Source organism: Phaethon aethereus (genome assembly GCF_964289735.1).
Source record: "Phaethon aethereus genome assembly, chromosome: 3".
Lineage (NCBI taxonomy): Eukaryota > Metazoa > Chordata > Aves > Phaethontiformes > Phaethontidae > Phaethon > Phaethon aethereus.
The window spans coordinates 109897304-109919504 of record NC_138576.1 but is presented as its reverse complement, the minus strand read 5'-3'; the positions used below and the strand labels follow the sequence as shown (position 1 = coordinate 109919504).

The window sequence follows — 22201 nt, the reverse complement described above, 5'->3', positions numbered from 1 at the left end:
TTCATTGCGTCTTTTAATCATGTATTTTGCCTTTTGCTGTTCTCTAAAATATTTGACATGTATTAGATGTTATGGGCCCGCTGTTTAAAGAAAACTTTAAAACACGTGTTTATTTTAAGCACCTACTCAAGCTCTATTGACTTCAATGGAAGAAACATACTCTTAAATTTACACACATGCTAAGCTGTCTCCCTGAAGACTGATCCCTAAGGAAAGTCCTCCTCTTTAAATAATAAGGAAAGAGTGTATGTGCCACATGAAAAAATTCTTGGAATTCCTGCGTTCTTTAGGAAAGCTTAAGAGAGACAACTACTTTAAAATGCAAAATTATCAGTCCTGTCCAAGCTACTACTTTTCACACTTTAAGCGTCACATATGTGTAGGGGATTCAGAACAATCTATTTTGGAGACAAACTGCATTCTTCTAATGTCTCATAGCCCAAGAGCAGTAAATCTGTTTTGGTTTTACCTCCCAACGTTTTTTGGGGTTTTTTGTTTTGGTTTGTGGTTGTTGTTTTTTTTTTTACATTTACTGTTTCAATGAAAACTTTCTCCTAAAAGGAATTTCAAGGACAAAGTTCTGAGAGTGAAAATAAGCCTACAATAGCACAGAGAAGATGATTCAGGACTCCTGGATCCTGCTTCTTTTTTTGGATTATCACTAATTTTTAGGAGGCTTGATGAGTTTGACTCAGCCTCCACCTTTGCAGTTCCTCTCCTATCAAGTTTCACTGAGTACATGTCTGCTTTTATATATGGACTCCTGGCTCTAATTCCTTGTGTATCATCCAGGATTCTCTTCTTATAATCTCATTTGTACTGCCTATTATTAACATACATTCACTGCTGGAACTCATCTCTCATCCTCCTAATGAGGTCCTACAGAACATGAAAGGGTAACTAACATTACATAAAATAGCGCTAATTTTTTTCTTTTCCATGGTCCAGTGAGTTTCTTCTGTTGGAAAGAATGCTACACAAAAAACCTCTAAGAGCACCCTATAACAACATGCCAAAGCTCCACTCCTATTCCTATCTTGTTTGCTTATTTGTTTATTTATAGTAGCCTTTTAAATATGCTTGATATTTTAATATAATTTTTATGAAAAAAAATATAAAGTCCATTGCCTTTTAAAGACTGGAAGTTAAAGATATATTTAACTGCCTGACACACAGCTAAGAACAGTTCCAGGTACGTAAGATGCATTGTAGCTGTAACCAGAGTCTCCATTTTTTTCTTATCAGCTTTGAAGGGCTTGTATACAACAGCTCATTATCTTAAGGTGGAAACAGGACTTGAAATATTACACCAAAAAAGCAGTGTTACTATGATACTAACATTATAAAAATCCTAAACAGAAACATAGGTAGCTTTTTAAACAGCTGTACTCTATTTTATATTATGTTTTCATTTTGTATGACTCATGCTTAATATTGGATAATTATAGTCTCATTTGTTTCAATGTATGGGGTGATAAAGGACAATAACAATAAAAACAGCACTACATGTTTACAGAGTCACAGACCCCCCCTTGTCAAGAGAACTTCAGTTTCTTATTGACTTCTCTAAGCTTATACCTTTTCTTCTTCCATTTCTCAGGACAGTATTATGCTATTTTTCTTAAACAGATACTGTCAGTTTGGACTGCACTGTAGGGTTAACTGAAACAGAAACTGAATCCTAGCACCAGATAGAGAATAGGGCACAACAGATAATTGTGAGGTTATTGTACAGCCTTGCCAAAGACTAGAAATTATATGATATGACAAGGAGTATCTGTGATTTTTAGATAAAATATGATCAAATGTCATCATATATTTCAGAGATCTGCTGTGAAATAGAATTATAAAAATATGTCTAAAGGCATTGAGTGAAAGGACTGGTAAACAAGTAAAAAGAAAAGGGAGTTTATCCTCTGTAATGATAATAGAAGATTTTGAAATGTACTGTACCTGCTTGAGTTAGTTTGCATTGACAGACACATTTCAAGTCAGCTTTTGAAAGATTTTCTGCGGTATAGGGAAGAGCACTTGTTCTGGGGAATATTTCTTCCTAAAGTTACAGTACGAGAAAATTATTAAACTCATTTTAGCTCTCCTGGTTCTTCACACATGACTAAGTTATCATAACAACCTTTTCCATCTTTTTGAAGCACTGTATTGTACTGTGGAAGGAACTGGATAGCCTGTGGGCTTCATCCTAATGGAGACTACTGTAAAATCTTTTATTTCCTAGTACTTCTGTGTTGATAGATTCATTATAGCTGCCAAGGAGAAACAACCAGCACAAGCTGTAATTGGTTCCCAAATAAGATCCCTACTACTACAGTGATTTACTTGGAGCTCCTGTTGTAGAAGAATTTCAGCAAGCTGGTTTGGCCCAAGACTCACGCACACTGGAAAATAACCCCCTGCAGGCCTGCATTAGGAAGGGGTAAAAAAAAAAAAAAAAAAGCTCACTGTTTTCCACCACCCATTAGGCTCACATTGGCCTCCTTTTGCAGCGCTGTTTCTTGTAAAGGATGTCTTTTTATGCACTGATGCAGTATCTAGCCCATGCTGACCCTGCCTTGAAAGGTTCTATGAGCTACTACACTTGACAGAAACGAAAGAGTAATATTATTTACTTCATTTCTTTGCTCAGTGGGGTAATCTCATGAGATATGAATCTCTTCTTCATGAAGGCGCTGGGGATAGCAGCCAGCAGCCAAACTCAGCCATACTTTAGTACAATGCAAACAGCACAGACCACAGTATTCGGACTCCCAACAGCATACAGCAGACCAAAATATCAGGTAAAATTCCCAATATCACCATTTATTTGGACCAATATCCTGTAGACTGGTTACTTTCAAAATAGATCTGCTTCTTCCTTCTAAAAGCACGAGAGTAAGATTGTCTTGAAATGGCATTGATGTTTCACAAGTCTCATTTGTGAAAGTCAGCTGAGGAAGGGTCTCAGAAATGAAAATATTATTCTGAGGGCTGACCCTAACACAGTTGTGAAGTGTTCTGCCATATCCCATCTTTCTTAACACGTACTCCCAAATCTCAAAACCCACTTTCTGGTGAACTCATCTCCTGAGAGACAGCAGAAAAGGGAAAGATAAGATGGAGTGGTAGACAGTATATTTTAAAGCAACAGCAAAGAGCATCAATTAAGCTATTTTCAGTCTTACGAGACTACAGAGTTTTGGGGTTTTTTAAAGAAATTGAAACTTCCTATTTTCCCAACGTTCTTTGTAAGTCACACACTCTGTAGACTATACTTTACTGTACCACATTTTTAGATCATTTTTCTTCATTTCTCCTCCTCGTCCTCTCAAATTCACATCTCATAAGGTATCTTGATGTGAAAACTGCAGTTGCTGTTAAGAATAGTGCTTAATATTAGTGCGGCTCATTAGTTTCCTAATGCTTAGAAACTTATGCAACACAACTCGTGTTCAAGCCTTCTAAAGAATAACCAATTTGTCCTGACTACTCATTGTTGAGTATCTACAATCCCAGCTGAGAAGAAAAGGACTCACGGGTATTTACCACTTCTGAAAATCAGGCCTAGTATGCTTTCGACTACATACCCAAATGTGGGCACCCCAATTCAAGGCTATTTTTTAAAAAATCCTTTAAAAATATCCATATACCTGCTTTCACGTCATGAAGAAGGCTGTGTTAGAGCCAGAATTAGAAGCTCCTGGCTCTCAAACATGCTCTCTATCACAAGAAATGTGTGGTCAGAAGAAAGCTGGAAAAGCAAGGGTGCAAAGGAACGGTGTGGCAGTGGGTAGTTCCTTCTGATCAAATGATGCCTGCTAAGGCTTGCTCTATTTGTGAGCACTGCAAAGCCACATTCATGGGGCCCAGGTGCTTTAAAGGACTCGAGTGACCCTTGGTATGCAGGAAGAATTTGTCAGGCAGCACCAGTTCTTCATATATGGCTTGCATGTCTTAGTTGCTGACAAAATTCCCTCTTTGGTTTTACAGTGGGTTTGAGGAGTTTTGGTAAAAGCCCCAAACCCCTGCAGACAGGTGATAACATCAACATCTCATCTTTTGTTTTTGAATTCTAAAGAAAGTGTCAGGCAGTTGTGCTTGCAGAGACAAGCTTGATCCCCCTAGCAGCTCAAAACCCACCAGAACAAACAAACAAGCAGCAGAAGGTAAATGAGAATGCACAAATTTAACATGTGCTAACATTCCATGATTCTGGCAAATCTTGTGTTCTGTGAGGACTTGATACAATTTTTGCATGCTAAGTCCTGGCACTACTACTTAAAGTATGCAAGTGATGTTAAAATACAAGCCACAATCCAGGCAGCTAAAGTGAAGAACATCAGCTAGGTTTAACATGGACTGCAGATCATGGATCTCAAGACAGAGTCAGAGAAGCAGCACCACTTGACACCTCAGCAACAAAGAACTACAGGGAAGGTTGCCAGCCTGTTTCCCCTGGGCTACAAGGTTTTCAAGCACAGCTCCCATGCTGGCACTTCTGTCCCACGTCCAACAAAGGGGCTGTGCTTATGTGGGAAAAATCCCCACTGTGAGAGGGAGTAATTAATCAGATGCTACTGAAGTTGACATTTCATACTTTATGTTACATCTTGATGTTACACCCTTCAGCCTAGCCCTGACCCGCAATGGACAGCTAGCATTCCTGGGAGCCACTGTCATTTCCCACCTGCAAAAAGCACACAGTGCGCTTCTCCTGTGGTTCGCTGAAGACCGAGCTGGCTGTCTGGCAGTCCTAAATTTTGGTATGTGGCTCAGAGGGCCAGGAAGATTAGTCACACCACATCTGCAATATTTAAGATTCTTAGTTATGAGAACCACAAGATCACTGGCAGAGCCTTTACAGGTAAAGAGCTGCCCACACAAACCCATGCAGTGAACACACTCTGGTGCCATGCCCAGTTCTGCAGATGTGAGACACGGTTCAAGTGGCATGAAGGCTTCTCCTGACAAACTGTTCCTATAACTTCCTGCTACAAAAGAACAACAGGGCGAAAAAAAAACAACTACCATCAACAAGATTTTCCAACTGTGACCTTCACGCACTGGCAAGACTTCTTCATAGTCCTGCTTTGAGAAAGAAACAATCTGGCATATTCTGACACCAACATCACTTCTAAGCCAGAGCCAAGTCAGACAGGAACACGAAGGAACAAATGCACCACTGTATCATTGTCATGTTGCTAATATTCAAATACAACCATGTGAGGACATGATTTTTCCAGGCCTCACATACATGTGACTTAAGAAAGATCCTCAAGGGGCAAAGTACGCTGTATTACATATTCCTTATAGATGACACATAATTACCTCTATTTTGGAAAGGATTAGAAGAAACACTGGAGGGGAGTCCAAAATACACCAGTGACATTCCTTAAACACCATACTAACAATATAATTTCAATTGCATGGGTACAAAAAGATGCTGTATAAACAAAATGGCAAATTATTCCAATATCGAGCCGACAAGATGTCTGTAATGTTATAACATTAGTATTCTCCAACTTGAATTTACCATATAAAACCAAAAAAAGCCAAGCATTTTCCCTAAAAATTATTTGTACAATTTCTTTAAAGAGAAACAAATAGAAACCTGCATACATTACTACTCATTTGTAGGTCCTCTTTAAGCTAGTAGAACATTCCCTACACAAGGAGATAAATACTACTATTACAAGAATGTTGTCTGAATGTAAGTGGGGCTTATAATGATGCAGTCAAAAGGAAGCCATGTCAAACTCAGCACCCAAAGAATGAGGCCTCTCTACACCACAGACTGGATCTTTAACTTGATGTTTCTCCCTCAAGCCAATGGAGCTTTGAAAATTTACGCTAGCTGAGGATCTGACTCATAACATTTTATCAAGGGACTAACAAATCAGTGACACGATCTGCTTTACGCAGGATTTATGAACACCCACAACGTGCCACAGGCTGCTAACCATGTGTTATCTCTGCTGAACATGACCCAAAATGAGGGTTTAACCCGCTTGAGGCACTCTGCTTTAAATTTCTGTCTTTTTAGACCCGTCCTGTGTGCTCTCCCTTTTGTTGCTGTCCTCCTTTGCTCCTTCAGTTTCTTTGTAGAATCTCCCCAGGTAAACTGAAAGCAAGCAGATGTGGGTGGGGTAATGTAATTTGGGAGCTCCTCCCAACTACTGGAAATGCAACTTCAGTTTTAGCAAGGAACATTTCCAAATCAACTTTCATGTCAGTTGAAAAACAAATGAGGATACCTTGACCTTCTCCCCCCTCCGTTCAGCTGATCACTTCAGTATAACTACTTTGGTCTAGGAGCTTCAAATTATTGTAGACAGTGCCACAATGGGCTCAAAAGCTCACATTGCAAGGGCATGCAATGTTCACTCTCTCCCGTTTCTTAAAAACTTTAAGGCATAGGGGTCTGACAGATAATAGAGATCTACCACATACATAATACACATCTTGTACCATATGCTCACTCTTAGCTTTGGGTTTTTGCGAAGTTGCCAAACATTCAGATGCCAATTAAGAAACCAGAATCCAGTCCTTACACAGAGATGAAGTAATTCAGCACAGTGTCTCTGCAAGCTATAATTAAAAGCAGTTAGTTTCATTACAGGGAGAGCAAAAGTAAAGAGGCAGAGACCTATTTTTGGTATTGTTTTGCTAGAAAATATACTGTACACTACCAACTAACTACATTCATCGCTCCCCAGCTGTAGTCAGTTAAAATGAATTCAAACAGACCAAATCGAAGCACTATGGCTAGCACATGAGAGGAGACACAAGGTTAAGGAAATCTTAGAATCTTAACTATTAACTTCTACAGTATTACCCATCTGTCTAATTAGCCAATTCATCTCAAATTATTGCTGCCAAATTTAAAATTATTATTAACAGTAACAAGGCCAACTGTGCTGATGATACTTATGGCCAAACAAAAAGGGACCTTAGTTTCTCAGGTTCAATGGATATATATGTGCAGAGCAATACATGTTCCTTCCCTGAAAGGACACCCAGTTTAAACATCCTTGCATAGAATGGAGGCAAAGATATTAAGTACAACAAAGGGATTAATGTGAGGGCAAAACCAGTTTTACAGCTATCTTAAAATCTTGATTATGTCTAAGTATCTGCATTATTGCCAACTGTGGGCTGTAACAAGAATAAAATAGTTATTCACCACAGACTTGTTAGGAAGTTGATATCTAGGCATTCACTGTGAGACTGTAAGTATATTTAACAGTAGCTATTGTATTAATACAAGGGTAATATAAGTAACCCAACCCAACATTTGTATTTCTCCCTTACCTGCTCCTAACCCAGTATCTTAACACACTGTCTCTACCCATTGCACTGATGACACAAAAGCTGAAGCAGATGACTATTGACATTTGGCAGGAAGCTGCCCTTGCAAATATCAGCTCATATACATTACGGTTAATAACACTTTTGTCAAACAGTATGATGTCATAGTATCTGAAGTAAAAAAAAATGTTCCCTCATGTCATACAGCATCTTAATTATTGGCCTAAGAACATGCACACAAAGGTTTCTTTTCATTCTGTCCTGATCCTCCATGCAAAACTAATCCAAAAGCATGTAACACATTTAAGTCTTGCAAATGTATTATCTGCAACTTACACTTCGGGATACCATTAAAATGTAAAAGAAAATATATCCAGGTGAACCAGTCTCCTTATACCCAATAGTACATGACCGACTGTCTAGCAGACAGAAAACCCACTCTTAAAAGACATGTTTTCAAATTCTTGAAGCGACGTCGGTGGACAAAATTTACCTTTATTAATATCTCTGTACACTTAGAATATTCTGAAAGGAACATACACATTTGTTTCATATTGTGATATGTATGTTATATATATATATCCCCTATGTCTAGGAACACTTTTAGAAGTGAGAAACATTGAATTCTTGTCAGAGCAACTTTTCACAGAATCACAGAATCACTAGGTTGGAAAGGACCTTTAAGATCATCAAGTCCAACCATTAATCCAGAACCACCATGTCCCCTAAACCATGTCCTGAAGCGCCACATCCACACGTTTTTTGAACACTTCCAGGGATGGCGACTCCACCACCTCCCTGGGCAGCCTGTTCCAATGCCTGACCACCCTCTCAGTGAAGAAATTTTTCCTAATATCCAATCTAAACCTCCCCTGGCGCAACTTGAGGCCATTTCCTCTTGTCCTATCACTAGTTACTTGGGAGAAGAGACCAACACCCTCATTGCCACAACCCCCTTTCAGGTAGTTGTAGAGAGCGATAAGGTCTCCCCTCAGCCTCCTCTTCTCCAGACTAAACAACCCCAGTTCCCTCAGCCGCTCCTCTTTTGACCCATCCTGTGTTAATCTGAGTACCTTGTGAACAAAACTGGTTTTGTTCTTCACTCCCACAGGCATCTTTCATGTGCAGATTAGAAGTCAAGGGCCAATGAGTACCTTACACCTTCTCTCAGTACAGAGTCTTGCATAATGTGATCTTGGTCTTGACAAACCGTTATTGAGCACTATAAAGCACTGCTACTACTATTAAAAAGGAATATACTGGAGGAAACAGCAAGGGTGAATGAATGAATGAATAGCAGCATTCTGGCAGTTACACATCTGATGGTTCCAGATAGAGGTACTGTAAAAACTGTGTTCCACGTTAAATTAAGTCATAGATTTTAAGCAGAAAATAGTCTAGTCTAACACACTGCATTTTATAGGCCACAAAGACACACCCAATAACATAGGCATCACACTCAGGGATATCAGAATGAAATAAGAAAAGGTTGGGTAGTCTCATCTCTTAAAATATGTCAAGATAGCAGGAAGTTTTAAATTCTAGTCTTGGTCCTTCCACCAACTTGAGAAAGTAGTATAACCAGTTTGCCTGAGTGTCACTATTTAAAAAGTTGGAGTACTTACTTATCCCACAAGGATACTGTCAGGTTTAATTAATTATGTCTGTAAAATCCTTTCTAAATGAAAAGTGGCAAGCATGATTTATTAATTAAGTCTAAAACACCACTGCAGAATCAGAGACTGATCATTGTTTTGTCAAGAGAATAGCATTTCTAATAAAATACATTTCAAATGGGAAATTGTAACAACAGCCTTTTTGACTTATTTAGACCTTTTTATGAGGAGCGAGGCAATAGACTTTTGAGGAGTTCTAGGAATAGAAGCGTAATCAAGAACAAGAGATACAGGAACACTCGCCCACTGACATTAATGTGGCACTCGCTAAACGGCATCGCATAAATCATGAGAATGAGGACTATATACCTAGCACTGCTGTAGGACCAAGATGAGAGAAAACTACTCCTCTGCCTTTTAGATGTCACTTGCTTGCAGTCTGACTATGCGCAAGGACCTGTGCGAGTCACCTAGGTATAGCCACCCAGAACAGACTATGGCATTAGTAGCCCAAAACCACCTATAGGGTGGCAACACATGATCTACAAAGGGCCTAATTTATATCAGTATGACGCTACTGCTGTCAGCTCTCATGCTCACAGGTGTATCACGGCTATAGCATTTATCTGCAGGCAAAATCCAGGTGTCAGTTACAAATGACAGCTGTCACTAATGCACACCTCCTCTCAGGGTACAGTGGGCTCTCTTTTTTTGGTCCTCTTTTCTCTATAATGGCAGCTGTGCTAGTGAAGGTACTCCTCACTGGGAAATTATAATTCAGTCAGTACTCACTAGGGCCAGGAATTCACCAGCACAGATGTAAGAGTAGTTCAAAACATTCAGAAAAGATATGGATCAAACGACCTGTGAATTACACTGATTCAGCACATCCACTGGACAGTCCTGTGGCCCAATTCTTTCCTGGACAACTCCATCTGTTTGGCCTGTACTGGCAAGCTCCACACCCTCAGCGCCAATAGCCGGAGGTTCAGAGGAGGAAATGAATCATGCCTTCAGAATGCAACAGAAATCCCACAGATCTAAGAAAATATATATTAATCTGCATATGTATATGAGAATACCTCATATATTGCCAGTTACATTTCAATTAGATACCACACGTAAATAAAAATACCCCAAATCTAGCGGTATTTAACAGTAGGTGGCATTCCAAAGATGTGGCACATGATTATAAATTAAACAAGCAGTACCACGTGACTTAAAATATAACATTGACTGAGTTTGGGCCCAGTCCAGCACAAAATAACCACAGCTTTTCCAGGCTACACAGGCTTCGGGTTTGAATGGTTGCACTGTGGCAACATGACACATAATTTCAGAAATATCAACTTGTTATAGAAAGACAGTAAGGGATTGTCTAGACTGGGTCAAAACACTTTGCAAAAACATTTTAGCTAAAATTAATATAGCATAAGAAAGGGTGAGCAAAGTTTGATTTGTGAGTTAGCCAAGACAAGCTCATGGGGAGATCCCCTTAATTAAATTATTACTAATTTGTTTACATTTGTGTGTGAAGTCCCCACTTCTGGGTCATGTCACCTCTCTGCTTTTTTGTTTTCCAGCTTCCTCCATTCTTACCACATCAACTTAAGACAGCCAGGCACACGAGCTACCTATCCATGCTCACACAGGCCCTGCCAAGCAGCACAACTCTTCCGCAAGCAAAAAAGGTGGGACAGCCACAGCACTGAACTTTCTGTAACAGCCAGGCAGCTCAGACACAAGCCCCATCTTTTTAAAGCAGGGTTGATGCTTAAGACCTGAAGTTAGCCACAGTGCCTACCTCACTTGCTAACAGTGGGTTTTCAGGGTGCCACCCTGGCAGGGGAATCCCCTCGGGTGGGGGAAGAGCTGAAGCAGGCAGATTATGCTGTGAGCAACAGTCCTCGCCCATGCTGCTACTAAACAAAAAGGCACCACAGATAGCACTGTAATTTGGAAATTATGTCAGGGGTGCATGGCACCACAGATTTTGGGGCAGCCCAACCACACATCTTTGCTAGTGTTTGCAACAGTTCCCACCAGAGACAGCGGATTGCAACCTACCTTCAGGTACCCTCTAGCTCGATGGTTATGTTGAAGACATGGAGGAGATTTGAAGCCACCGAAGAATGCAGTAGCTACACTGTCTGGATCATCATCATCTCCGTACATGTCCTTTCCTGGAAAGAGAGGTGTGCATTTTCTTCTAACAAATTCTTCAGTCTCCTGCTTACTGGTAGTTGCCCCATGTCATGAAGAGCTGAGTTGGCCTCCTGCTCCAGCTCAAATTTCTCCCTGATTTAAAAACATTTTATGTGACTACGTAACCAAATCTAGCACAAATATTCAGGGCCTCTCCCCATCCGTATGCTAAAATGCATGTAGCAGGACCAAGAAGCCACAGGGACAGAGTCCATCATCCTGCAAGTCCTTGCATGAAATTTGCACCATATTTGATTGCACAATTAACAGCTGCACATCTCCATTAAATTTCTTACACTTGTGGTGCTTTGCAATGGCAGCACTGTCCCTGAGGTGGTATGAGTATTTCCATTCTTATGCTGCTACTGCCGCCACCACTGCTATAAAACAGCAGAACAGATGAGTATATTTGGAACCATGGTCCATTTTGCCCGCTGTTACACATTCAGAGAGTCAACATGACAGGTTGTAAAAAGGGTTTACAACCTGGTAGGCTGCACATAGCGTTCCGAATTAGAATGATAGGGCTGTCTCATGTAGAAAAGGTAAAGGACAGAAGCTGCTTCCCAGGATGGCTTCTGGTATCACTTACACTGGGAAACAGAGGCATTCCTCTGAGATGCTCCAGACAAATGGTGCTTGGGGCCATTTCCTATAAAAAGATACCAGGCATGCTATGTGTAAGACCCAGCATGGTATGACCTCATCTATTCCCTCCTAGGCAAGGGTGCCATGCTCCAGTGTTTCCATTCCCAAAGACCGACCGCTAAAAATACCTGGATTCTCATTTAACTGCACCTGCCTAAAAATGATAAACTGGGTCCCTAAGAGGACTGAAACATCAGACTGACTCAAAAATTTATAATAGAGGAAATACAGGTTGCCTTACACCCTTCAGGTGTAAAAAATTATAAATTTGGTCCCTAAAAGGACTGAAACATCAGAAACACAGGTTGCCTTAAGCCCAGCTTGAGCCTCCAGCAGTTTATAAAGAATAAAAAGAACCCCACCAACTAGGAAATCTTTTAAAGCTCCAATGAAGGAAAAGCAGTTAACAGCAATTAACAGCCCAGTCGGGCCACCTGAGGAGGGAGGCAGGTACCTCGCACGCACCGCCAAACCTCAGAGAGCCCCAGAGAAGGGCCGAGAGCCTCCGGGCGGGAGCCGGGCTGATGCGGCGCGGGGGGAGGCGGGAAAGCAGGGACGCCGCTGGCAGAGGCAGTAGGCCCCAGCCCTGCCCCCGGCCGGCTGTTATCGGCTCGCGCCAGCCCTCTCCGCCCCCCCGCCCCCGGTCACCTGACCGCGCGCCGCGATCGTCACAGGCGCACGCGCGGCGGCCGCTGGCGGCGCCGGGGCAGTAATGGCGCTGCTGGTGCGGGACCCGTTGGCTGCGCGGGCTCGGCCGTTGCCGCTGCCCATCCCCGGCGGTGGCGGCCGTAGCTCGGTGCGCGACCTCCTCCGCGATCGCGCTCGGGCGCTGGTGAGTGAAGGGTGGGAGGGGGAACCGGTGGCGGTTGTGAGGATGCGGCATCCCCTCTGGCCTCGGGAAGCGACGCGTGGGTGAGGCCTTTGGGGTGCCGACGGTGGCTGGCAGGCCGCATGTCGGCCCTCGCCTCTTCCCCGCTCGCCGTGAGGCTTAGCTCTCCGGCCTCGCCGCCGTGACGGGGCCGCTGACGGGCGGTCGCGCGTCGCAGCTGTGGGCACGCTTCTGGGTGCTGTCGCTTAGCTGAGCAGCTGGGGTTGCTGTAAGGGGGTCCTATAGTGTCTTAATCTTTTGTGTCTTCCATATACGTGTATATGTATATAAAAAAATCTTAAATTCTTTACATGTAGTCAAAAAAAAGTGTGGCCTTGGTTTGTTGTTTTTTTCAAGTACAGAGTGTTTGAACGCTTAGTGTGTATTTTCCCATAGCATGGCTTTTCCCCATTCATATTTACAAGCTGATTTAGAGTGTGTTTAATCTTTCAGTAAACAGAAATTAAAACACGCACCATAGAGAATGTTTATGCTTTTAAGATTGTCTGATTTTTGTTTCCCGTCCTTCCTATAGGAAGGAAGGAAGTCCTTAATAATTTACTTTGTCAGAATGTTTCATTTTCAATCGATCATATGATTCAATTTTTCTGTTTTTAGAATATTCCTGAAGAAAGTCTGTATGTGAAATGTAATGGACGACTGGTTAACAATGAAGATGTATTGCAGAATGGAGCTGTTTATAGTCTGGAACCAAGACTTTGTGGTGGAAAAGGAGGTTTGTTGCTTAACTGCTTGTTAATTGAATAGATACTTAGGTTAAAGAACTTCTGTTATACCGTAGTCTATACTGATAGCAGCAGTCCTAATCTATTAGCACATCTCTTGTAATGTGGATGACTGTGATGTAATGTCTGTTAGCCGAAACCAGAGTCTGCCTGCAAAGCTCAGAATTCACCAGGGAAGCCGCAGTTCAGCTAACAACTTTGCTGGCATAGCTCTTCTTCACATCACTGGTTAGCTGAGCTGTACTAGTAAAAATCTGTAACAGGCATCAAAGTGACTTTGGAGTTGAAATTGTGTTTAAAAGCACCTTGCTGCTTAGGCTTCTCAGTTTCATTCGAGGTCACTTAAGGACAAATATTCCAGGTACAAAGTCTGTGATTTGAGTATGTTGTATGACTTAATTGATTTTGTCTTCTCTGATTTGAAAAAACATGTAAATGCCAAGATCTTGTTAACCTAAGAACTGAAAAATTCAACTTAAACTAGACTCCTGATGTTGGCAAAATATTTTAACTGTCTTACGGAAGATGTATATTAATCATATAAAACAATGCAGCTACCGACAATGTGGGCGTTCCCTAAAATGGAACATGATGGGTGAAGCAGGTTTAGCAGAATGTTTGAGTGTAATTGGAGTCAATATGTGTTTGTGCTTTAAATCAATTTTTCAGATTTTTCTGTCTTTTGAGCTGAAATGCTGAACAGTTGTGCAGCATTCCATCAGACTGCAGCTCAGCTTCATAGTTTTCTCAGCTCCTTCATAGTTTTAGACAGACTGGAAATAAATATTGTTGCTCTAGCTTATGAGCTATTGTGTGTTTTTTTTAAGCACTCTAAAAGTGGTGCATATGGTATAAGTTCATAGTACAGCAGGCTTCTTCCTCACCTATTGTCCATCAGCTTCAGATATCCTGGGATGACACAGGATGCATGTTATGTGATTCATTCTTTGTCACTGATGTGCCCTTTGGGTCAGTTTAAAATTGTTCTTTAACAATTTTGTCTGCTTTCTCAAGTGTTCCTTTTGTTTTGACTTTATAACTTAAAAGCCTGATAAAAACAGGCAAACAGACAAAGGTCAGAACTATTGTATGATGTCAAGGGATTACAGATCATGCAGCCTTAGAGGAGCCAAGCATTTTATTATCAGACCTAATTCAGTACCTGTGACCTTAGTGAATACGTTGCTGTTGATTTTTGGGAGCGTACCTGGCTAGGTGTAACAGCTGGGTCCTCATTCTGTAGAATGTAAAATTCAATAGCATCTTTCATGAGCTACAAAAATTCTCCTTGCCAATGGCAGTGATTGGTTTTATTAGCTGAACACAATACTTTTTCTGCCTCATGATATAAGTGGGCTATCTGGATTGGTTATTGTTTGTAACACTCCTTAAAGGTGCTTTTCGGAGTGTTTATACACTAAACAGTGTAGATTTGTTCAGTGTCTAGTTAACAAACAGTGCTTGACCCTTTTAAATTGCTTGAAGGGTTATATTATTAGTAATTCACATTGTGTTTCTCTGAGGTCTCCAGCTGGAGACAACATAAGATGGGACCAAGTGAGAGAAATTAGCAGTCTTGCCTATGAGTAATCAGTGGCTGAGGAGCGTATAGAAATCTATTTTGGCAGGGCTGTCCAGCATTGTGCATCATGATGATCTTGAGGAAGCAGCTACAGCTATCTCCTAAAAAAGTTAATGTGTTTTTTGTTAGATTTTTAAAAAGGGATTTTAAGATTGGTGGGGGCTTAAGGGGGAGGTATATCCTGGCTAAATTAGAAAGGAACCAACGTGTCATCTTGAGACAAAAAAGGTTTCAAACCATTTTGCTTGGAGAGTCCAGGAATAGGCTTTCATGTTAGAAGTGCTGTGCAGGTTCTAGTAAATCTGGAGTCCATCTGGTGTGATACCAGGAGCACAAAAACAAGGTGAGTGGTAAATGCTGGATGCCATTTTTTCACTTAGTGTTTCAGCATTTCACCAATGACCGTTCTCCAACATGTTGCGACTTGCTCTTTAATTTCAATTGCATTGAGAGAAGAGAAAGTGTTGAATTCACTGTATTCTTTTTACATAATTAATTCTTTTGTTGTGTATTAGCTCATCTCCATTTGTTTCTGTTTAGCTAATTCTTGATTACTTTTTTTTGAGGGTTTGGATCTATGCTGCGAGCACTTGGTGCTCAGATTGAAAAGACAACAAATAGAGAGGCTTGCAGAGATCTCAGTGGAAGAAGACTTCGAGACGTCAATCACGAAAAAGCGTAAGACATTTTCTGAGAAGCTAGGATTACAAAATAAACTGACCATGTAGTTCACTTTTAACAGAAGAGGTCAAATGACAGGCTGTTGTAGCAATGAAATTTTATTTTGAATACTAAGGAGAGCAAAAGTGAAATCTTAAGCACAGATAAACCAGAAGCCAACAGGATTCTTCTGACTAGAATTATATTACTGCAAAATAGAGGTGATTGTACTGCAGCCTACTTTTGAGAGATTGTTCTGCACCTCTTAGATTTCTCATCTGTAATTCTCACAGATCTCTGTGAAGCTGCAAGACTGTGGTATTGGTGACCTTGCTGCTGTTTCTGGCTTCCAAAAGAAACTTTACTGTCTTCTCTGTGGCAGAATCTCTATACATTCCTTGAGTATTCCCCCTGGGTAGTGTTAGTTGTCTTTCCCATCGTCTCTCATCCTAGCAGGTGGTAGAAGCATTCAGTAATTGCAAAGCAACAAGCTGATATTAAATGTTGGAAATGTTCTCGTTTTCTGGTTCTCTCACCTGCAGGATGGCTGAATGGGTGAAGCAGCAAGCAGATCGGGAAGCAGAAAAAGAGCAAAGGCGCTTGGAAAGGCTGCAGCGGAAACTAGCAGAGCCAAGGCACTTTTTCACAAATCCGGACTACCAGCAGCAGTGTCATGAAATGGCTGAGAGACTAGAAGATTCAGTCCTTAAAGGTATTGCAGTTTAACCCCACTTTCCTTAAAAAATAAAGCAAACTACAAGTCCCTATAGCCTCACTCCAGTATGAAAAAAAAAAAAAAATTGCTGACAGTAACTCTTTCAGTTGAATGAGACTTAAATTCCAGTAAAATTTGTTGGACTTCATTTTTCTTCTTTGGCTATTGTTTCTCTTAAATCGCATTGAATAGCATAACACAGATACAAGTGATGCTTCGTCTTGCTGTGCTACAGTGTCATCTCATAATTAAAGCAAAATTCTGTGAAGGTAGTGTTGCTAGTTCAGCTATAAGAATTATGTAATAATTTTCAGTGAAATGATAATATATAAACAGGTTTTTCTAGTAATGGAATCCAACTACAAAATACCTTGTTTCACTTACTGTTGTTTGTAATTATTTATTTATCCACTGATTGTTCCCTTGCTGGCAGCCTCATAGTGAAACTTGGGGCTGAAAGGGATGTAGAACCTGAGAGTTCAGTACAGGAATCCAATTTTAAGGTTGACTCTGTGCCTTAGTAAAGCAATGTAAGACAGCTTTTGCTGCTACTGAGCTTAATTTGAAGCTTTGAGTCTACATAAATGTGCACCAGTGGTGATTATTTTCAGATGTTTTTTTAAATTGCATCTGAAATTAAAAGATACATAGAATTTACACATATGTGAATTGTGTACCAATGAAGTAGACTTGTAACTTTGTTTTGAAGGATTGCAGGCCTCTTCAAGCAGAATAGTGTCACCAGAAACTGGCAATAGTCGGAAGCGTCCAGGTGAATCTGGAAAAAATGGGACAAAATCTCGAAAAAGAAAATGTTTTTGGTAAGTATTATGACTCTCTCTATAGTAATGCTCAAGTATTAAGCCGTGAACAGGATGACAGGTTAGGTACATACAAATAAGCAACATATTATTAAAGGTGTAGACTTGCATAGTAAAATTAAATTGAACTGATTAAATTGGAGAACTGAAAGTAGATGTTGCTGCATTCATATAGTTCTGACCCTAGAAGACCATAGAGCAAACTTTATTTGCAAAAATAGGCACCTTCCCTCCACCACACCCGCCAACTAATAAGGTTATATTCTATATACTTCTCATTGTCTTTTTTTATTAATTAATTACATTTACAATAAACTAAAAGAAGATTTTTAATTTCTTTTTCCTGGCATTTTTCACCTAATGTGACATGAAAGAGAAGTCTTAATGATTCCAGTGGTGTTTGGAATAGCAATAGGTGGTACACATTTCTGTATTGGGAATGCTGTAAAAAGATACCTCTTTTGGGGGGGTGTTCAGTATTAGCAGCTCTTCTATTTACTAAACTATCCTAAACAGCTATTTCCTGCTAGAGCTACCAAAAAAAAAAAGAAAATTAAAGTAGATTAATATTCATTTGTAATGTGCTGCTTATGCCAGGCTGGGATTGGAAGGATTGGATGATCCTGACAGTTCAGGTAGTGAGGATGACAGTGAAGATGATTCCCCTCATACATCTGATGGAAGTTGTCCGTCAGGCAGCAGATACAATGAAAATACTGGAAACTCAAATGAATGTTCAGGCAGCTCTGTGGGTTCGGTCGAGGATAGTCCTGCTACCAGTGCAACTGAGAAACCACTGGAGCAGCCAGAAGATACTGTCAGAGATCTGCAAGGAGACACACACACAGGTGGGCAAACTGAAATTCCAGCTGAAGAAAACAATGAAATGACAAAGCCCTTGAAGGAAGAGGCCCAGGAGAAGAATGAAGTAACCCAAGCTCTGAAAGAAGAGGAGCAAGAAAATGTTTCTTCTAAGGCACAGGAAATGAACCAGTTACAGAGCACAGTAAGTATCAAGAAATACAAAATGTGATATGTCTTTTCAACTGCTTTTACTCAAATCACTTTTTGCCTTGTGGATTGCAGAAAAGGGGAGGGGATTTGTATCCTATGACTTCAGTGCATTAGATGTAAATTCTTGAATTAGAATCATAGTCTCCCTGAGAAGCTACTAGAATCTTCAGAGTTTGATTCAGGGCAGCAAAAATCCCAAGGTTAAAAGGAAAAACAGGTTAACTGAAGATGCATTGTATGACTTATGAAACTGGAATGTAGCAAGTTGGTGGCAACTGCAGCCAAAGGCGGCTCTTGGTTGACAGTGTCTCCATGGAGAAAGTTGAATTGTAGCAAGGTAGCATTGTCTTGAGAGATGCTAAGGTAGAATGGGTCAAGGAAGAACTTTATAAGACTAAAATTTAATAGTTTAGAGTTTCTACTGGGATGCAGTTGCCCTTGGCAACTTGGTCTTGTATTATCTTTCCTGAGATGCATGTTTCTCTTGGAGTTTTTTGGGGGGTGTTTTTGTTTGCTTTTTGGGGGGAGTGGGGGGATATTGGTTTTTTTTCCTCATTCTACGTAAATAGATACACTCTGGATCCAGAATTCTAGGGGGGGGGGGGGGGGAATAAAACTCTTCTATAAGATGAAAGACTGGTCTCAAAAAGTGTTGATAAATTACCAAATACTGTCCAATTTGACTAATCTTATTTATAACATCGTTTGACCTTAATGTTTTTAATTGACCTCAGTGTTTAAATTAGAAATTGTTCCAAGTAGACAGCCCCTAAACTAATCAGCTGATCGGTCTGTCTTAGGGTTTTTTTATAAAAAGACTTGAGTCTAATTCCTAGAGAACCCTTGTAGTCTGGTGCAAACTTCAGTTCTTCATTCACCTTCAAAAGTCTGAAAGCAGCAGCTCCTTCATAGAGAGACAGGATCGGTATAAATGATGGGCTTCATCTGAACTGCAAAGGATGGTGGAAGGGTGGTTTTAAAATTGATCATCTGGTGTATCCATGGTGGAGGCACGTCTGTACTGTTGCCATACCATTATCTCTGCTGGCAACCTGGGTTGGTGTCACAGCTCTCGGCCAGATTAGGATCAGTGCTGACCATGAGGTTCCTTCTCTGGTGACTGACAGCAGGATGGCTGGGATTCTTTTGCTGAAGAGACTTTGGATCAGTCTTCCAGCCAAGAGAGAATATAGCTTTTCCCACTGAATTGATGAAAACCCAACTAATACTTGGCAGTAAAAGGTGCCAATACTTGTGCTTTGTTGCCCCTCGCATAGTATTACTGTTAAAAATTTTTGAGGATAATGAATCTAGGCTTATTCTACCAGTAACACAAAATGTGGCTTTTTTTTTCGGGCTAGGGAGTTGCTTGGATTTTCTGCCTTGTTTCAGCTTGAGCAGAAAGTCTCCCATCAGTTGCCACTGCCAATGAATGAATTCTGATAAGTGAAAGTTTAATGCAGTTAAATAGAAGAAAGACTAAGGATGTAATCTGATTACATTAAACTTTGTCATCTACTGTACTATTAGAGCTGGCAAATTTTAAACCGGATGTTTACCATTCTTCACTGTTTACCTTTCGCTCAGTATTTGAGAGACTCTGTATTCCTAGAACAGGAAACTCCACCAATGCTGTGGCAGATTGTTATTGCAGGTGGAAATATTTTTATAATAGCCCTTGTTGGATTTTTTTAAAGTAGGATAAGAATAATGAGGCAACCAGTCTTTTTTTGTATGCTTAGCAGGACAAAGGTTCTAATTCTGCTAGCGTTAATTGTTTTTGCTGAAGTTCATAACGGAGCTGTCTCATTCCCACTGCTGGTATTACTTGCTCTGAAGTCCCTTTGATAACTCCAGCATGATACGTACCATAAGACTAGTATGTGCTTTTAGTATTGAACAAACTGGGCTTAGATTTTTGTGTCCTTTTTAGTGTGTTAAACATTAACATTAGTGTTCAGCGTGTTAGTAAATTCCAGCATTTAAATTATCCAGTCTTTGCCATGTCCTGTTGTGGACAAGGCCCTGGGCTTGGACTAGATGATCTACAGAGGTCCCTTTCACACGCGATTTTTCTGCAAATATGCTAGTTTCCTTTTAAGATGACATTTTAATCCATTTTCTTATGGCAGGATGAGATATGAACTTAAGAACTTGCTTTTTGATTAATCTTAACTAAAAAGGGTGCTTTTATATCTATTTCTATAATTACAGCATAACTGTATAAGAAGTGACTATTCATCCTCCTTTCTGCTACTGCTGGCGGTGTATTGGTTATAGTGTACCTTGGGCTAAAAAGGGGCTGCTAGCTTTACCATGCCTCTGGAAGCCAAGGTTAAGCTACTGAACTGCTAGGTGGTATGGTGGGCTGCTGTTTTTAATTTAGTTTTCTTAGGAGTACTTAACTTCCCTGGGGATAAAGAGTGTTGACTATTTTGTCTCCAGAGGAATAGGATTAAATACTGTCACTTTTTTTTATTTTACTTTTCAGGATTCCTCTATTGCAAGTAGAATGTGTTAATTCTAGTGGAATAATTTTTAAAGTTCAGCAGTGTTTATATAATTTTAAATGACCGGTGCTTCTGTCTTGGAGGCTGTGTACAGTGCAAGCCTAAGCACATCTGCAGCTTGTCTGGACATGTTAGAGCAAGCCTTTAACTAGCTAGCAGAGGTGCTGCCAGGAGTAGAATTGTAGCAGCACAGTTGGACACCAGGTACAAAGCTCACCTGAGCATTCACTCAGCTCTTGGGTGTGTTATCTGTGCTAAGATTTGCATATTTTACAATTAGGCTGCTAGCTAGCTTCAGTTTGCTTGTACATCATGCAGTAATACTTTGCCTGGGTAGTGTTAAGTACCGCTAATAATGAGAATAGCCAATGTGAGATATATATAGAGAGAGAGAGAGAGAGACATTGCTCAACTTTATTAAGTAATTAGGAGCTTGAGATAATCCTAATTGAAGGTCTTCTGTAAAATGAAGCATTCTGTCTATACTTGTTCCTCCCCCCTGCAATCAAGAAGAAAATAATAATAGTCTGATGGGATGTTTTTTTCTTTGCAGGAAGTGGAACCAATAGATCTACTGGCGTTCAACTCCGCTGCTGAAATGGAAGCCCTGGGTTTAGATAAACTGAAGATGGAATTGATGTCTTTAGGACTGAAATGCGGAGGCACTTTAAAAGAAAGAGCAGCAAGGCTTTTTTCAGTGAGAGGTCTGTCTAGAGACCAGATCGATCCTGCCTTATTTGCAAAGCCCTCTAAAGGGAAAAAAAAAGTGATTTAAAAAAAATCATATTTTGTGCTTTTATTTTTTTCTTATTCTGTTGTCATTCTGTACTGCCACATAGAATTCTTTGGCATCCCTGGATAGTTTTTGTTCCTAAATGAAGTTTGATTAACATAACACAGAGTAAGTTGCTAGATAGTTATGCGTTCAATACGTTCAATATTAAAGGAGTGAAACTGCTACCTTTGGACAAGCTTTACAAATGGTTATAACAAGTCTTAATGCAACAGGTAGAACAAACTCTCTGTATATGGAAAGAAATAACCTGAATATTTTCTGGAAAATGGTTGTATGACACTGTCATCACCTATTTTAAGAAAAATAGCAATCCTTTCTTAGCTTTATATTGACTCTCCTTTAATGTGTGTATTCCAGTTAGCACAGTAGCTGTCAAATGAAACACTGAACTTATGATCCAGGCTTAAAAGCTGAAGTTTCTTTAAATAAAAAGAACATTTTTATATGGATGAAGTTAGTATAAATAAATACACTGTTCTCTGAGTTTCTGTGGGATGTCAGGTATCAGTATGATATGAATTATTAATGTGTGTAAGTATTTTTTTTTAGAAGAAGTTAAATAAGGGTATTTACTTATTTTGCTCTGGAAAAGTATCTGAGTGAGGGAGAATTGAGGATCACATCTTTAAGAAATTAAAAGGAATAAAGTAGGCTTGCAGGGTGATGAAGGTTAGTGAGATACAGAGTGATCTTCTGAAGCTGAATGGGAAATTTAGGA

The 22201-nt window shown here is 40.2% G+C and overlaps 1 protein-coding gene across 1 annotated transcript; it reads left to right on the top strand.

Annotated features, from left to right (window-relative positions):
- Window positions 1-12483: 12483 nt before the first annotated feature.
- On the top strand, window positions 12484-21462 carry SDE2 (SDE2 telomere maintenance homolog; the record flags this gene model as incomplete). Its single annotated transcript, XM_081998601.1, has 7 exons — window positions 12484-12603; window positions 13258-13375; window positions 15534-15645; window positions 16170-16339; window positions 17052-17163; window positions 17761-18169; window positions 21241-21462. The coding sequence occupies 7 exons, from the start codon at window positions 12484-12486 to the stop codon at window positions 21460-21462; spliced, it is 1263 nt and encodes a 420-aa protein (XP_081854727.1).
- Window positions 21463-22201: the final 739 nt, after the last annotated feature.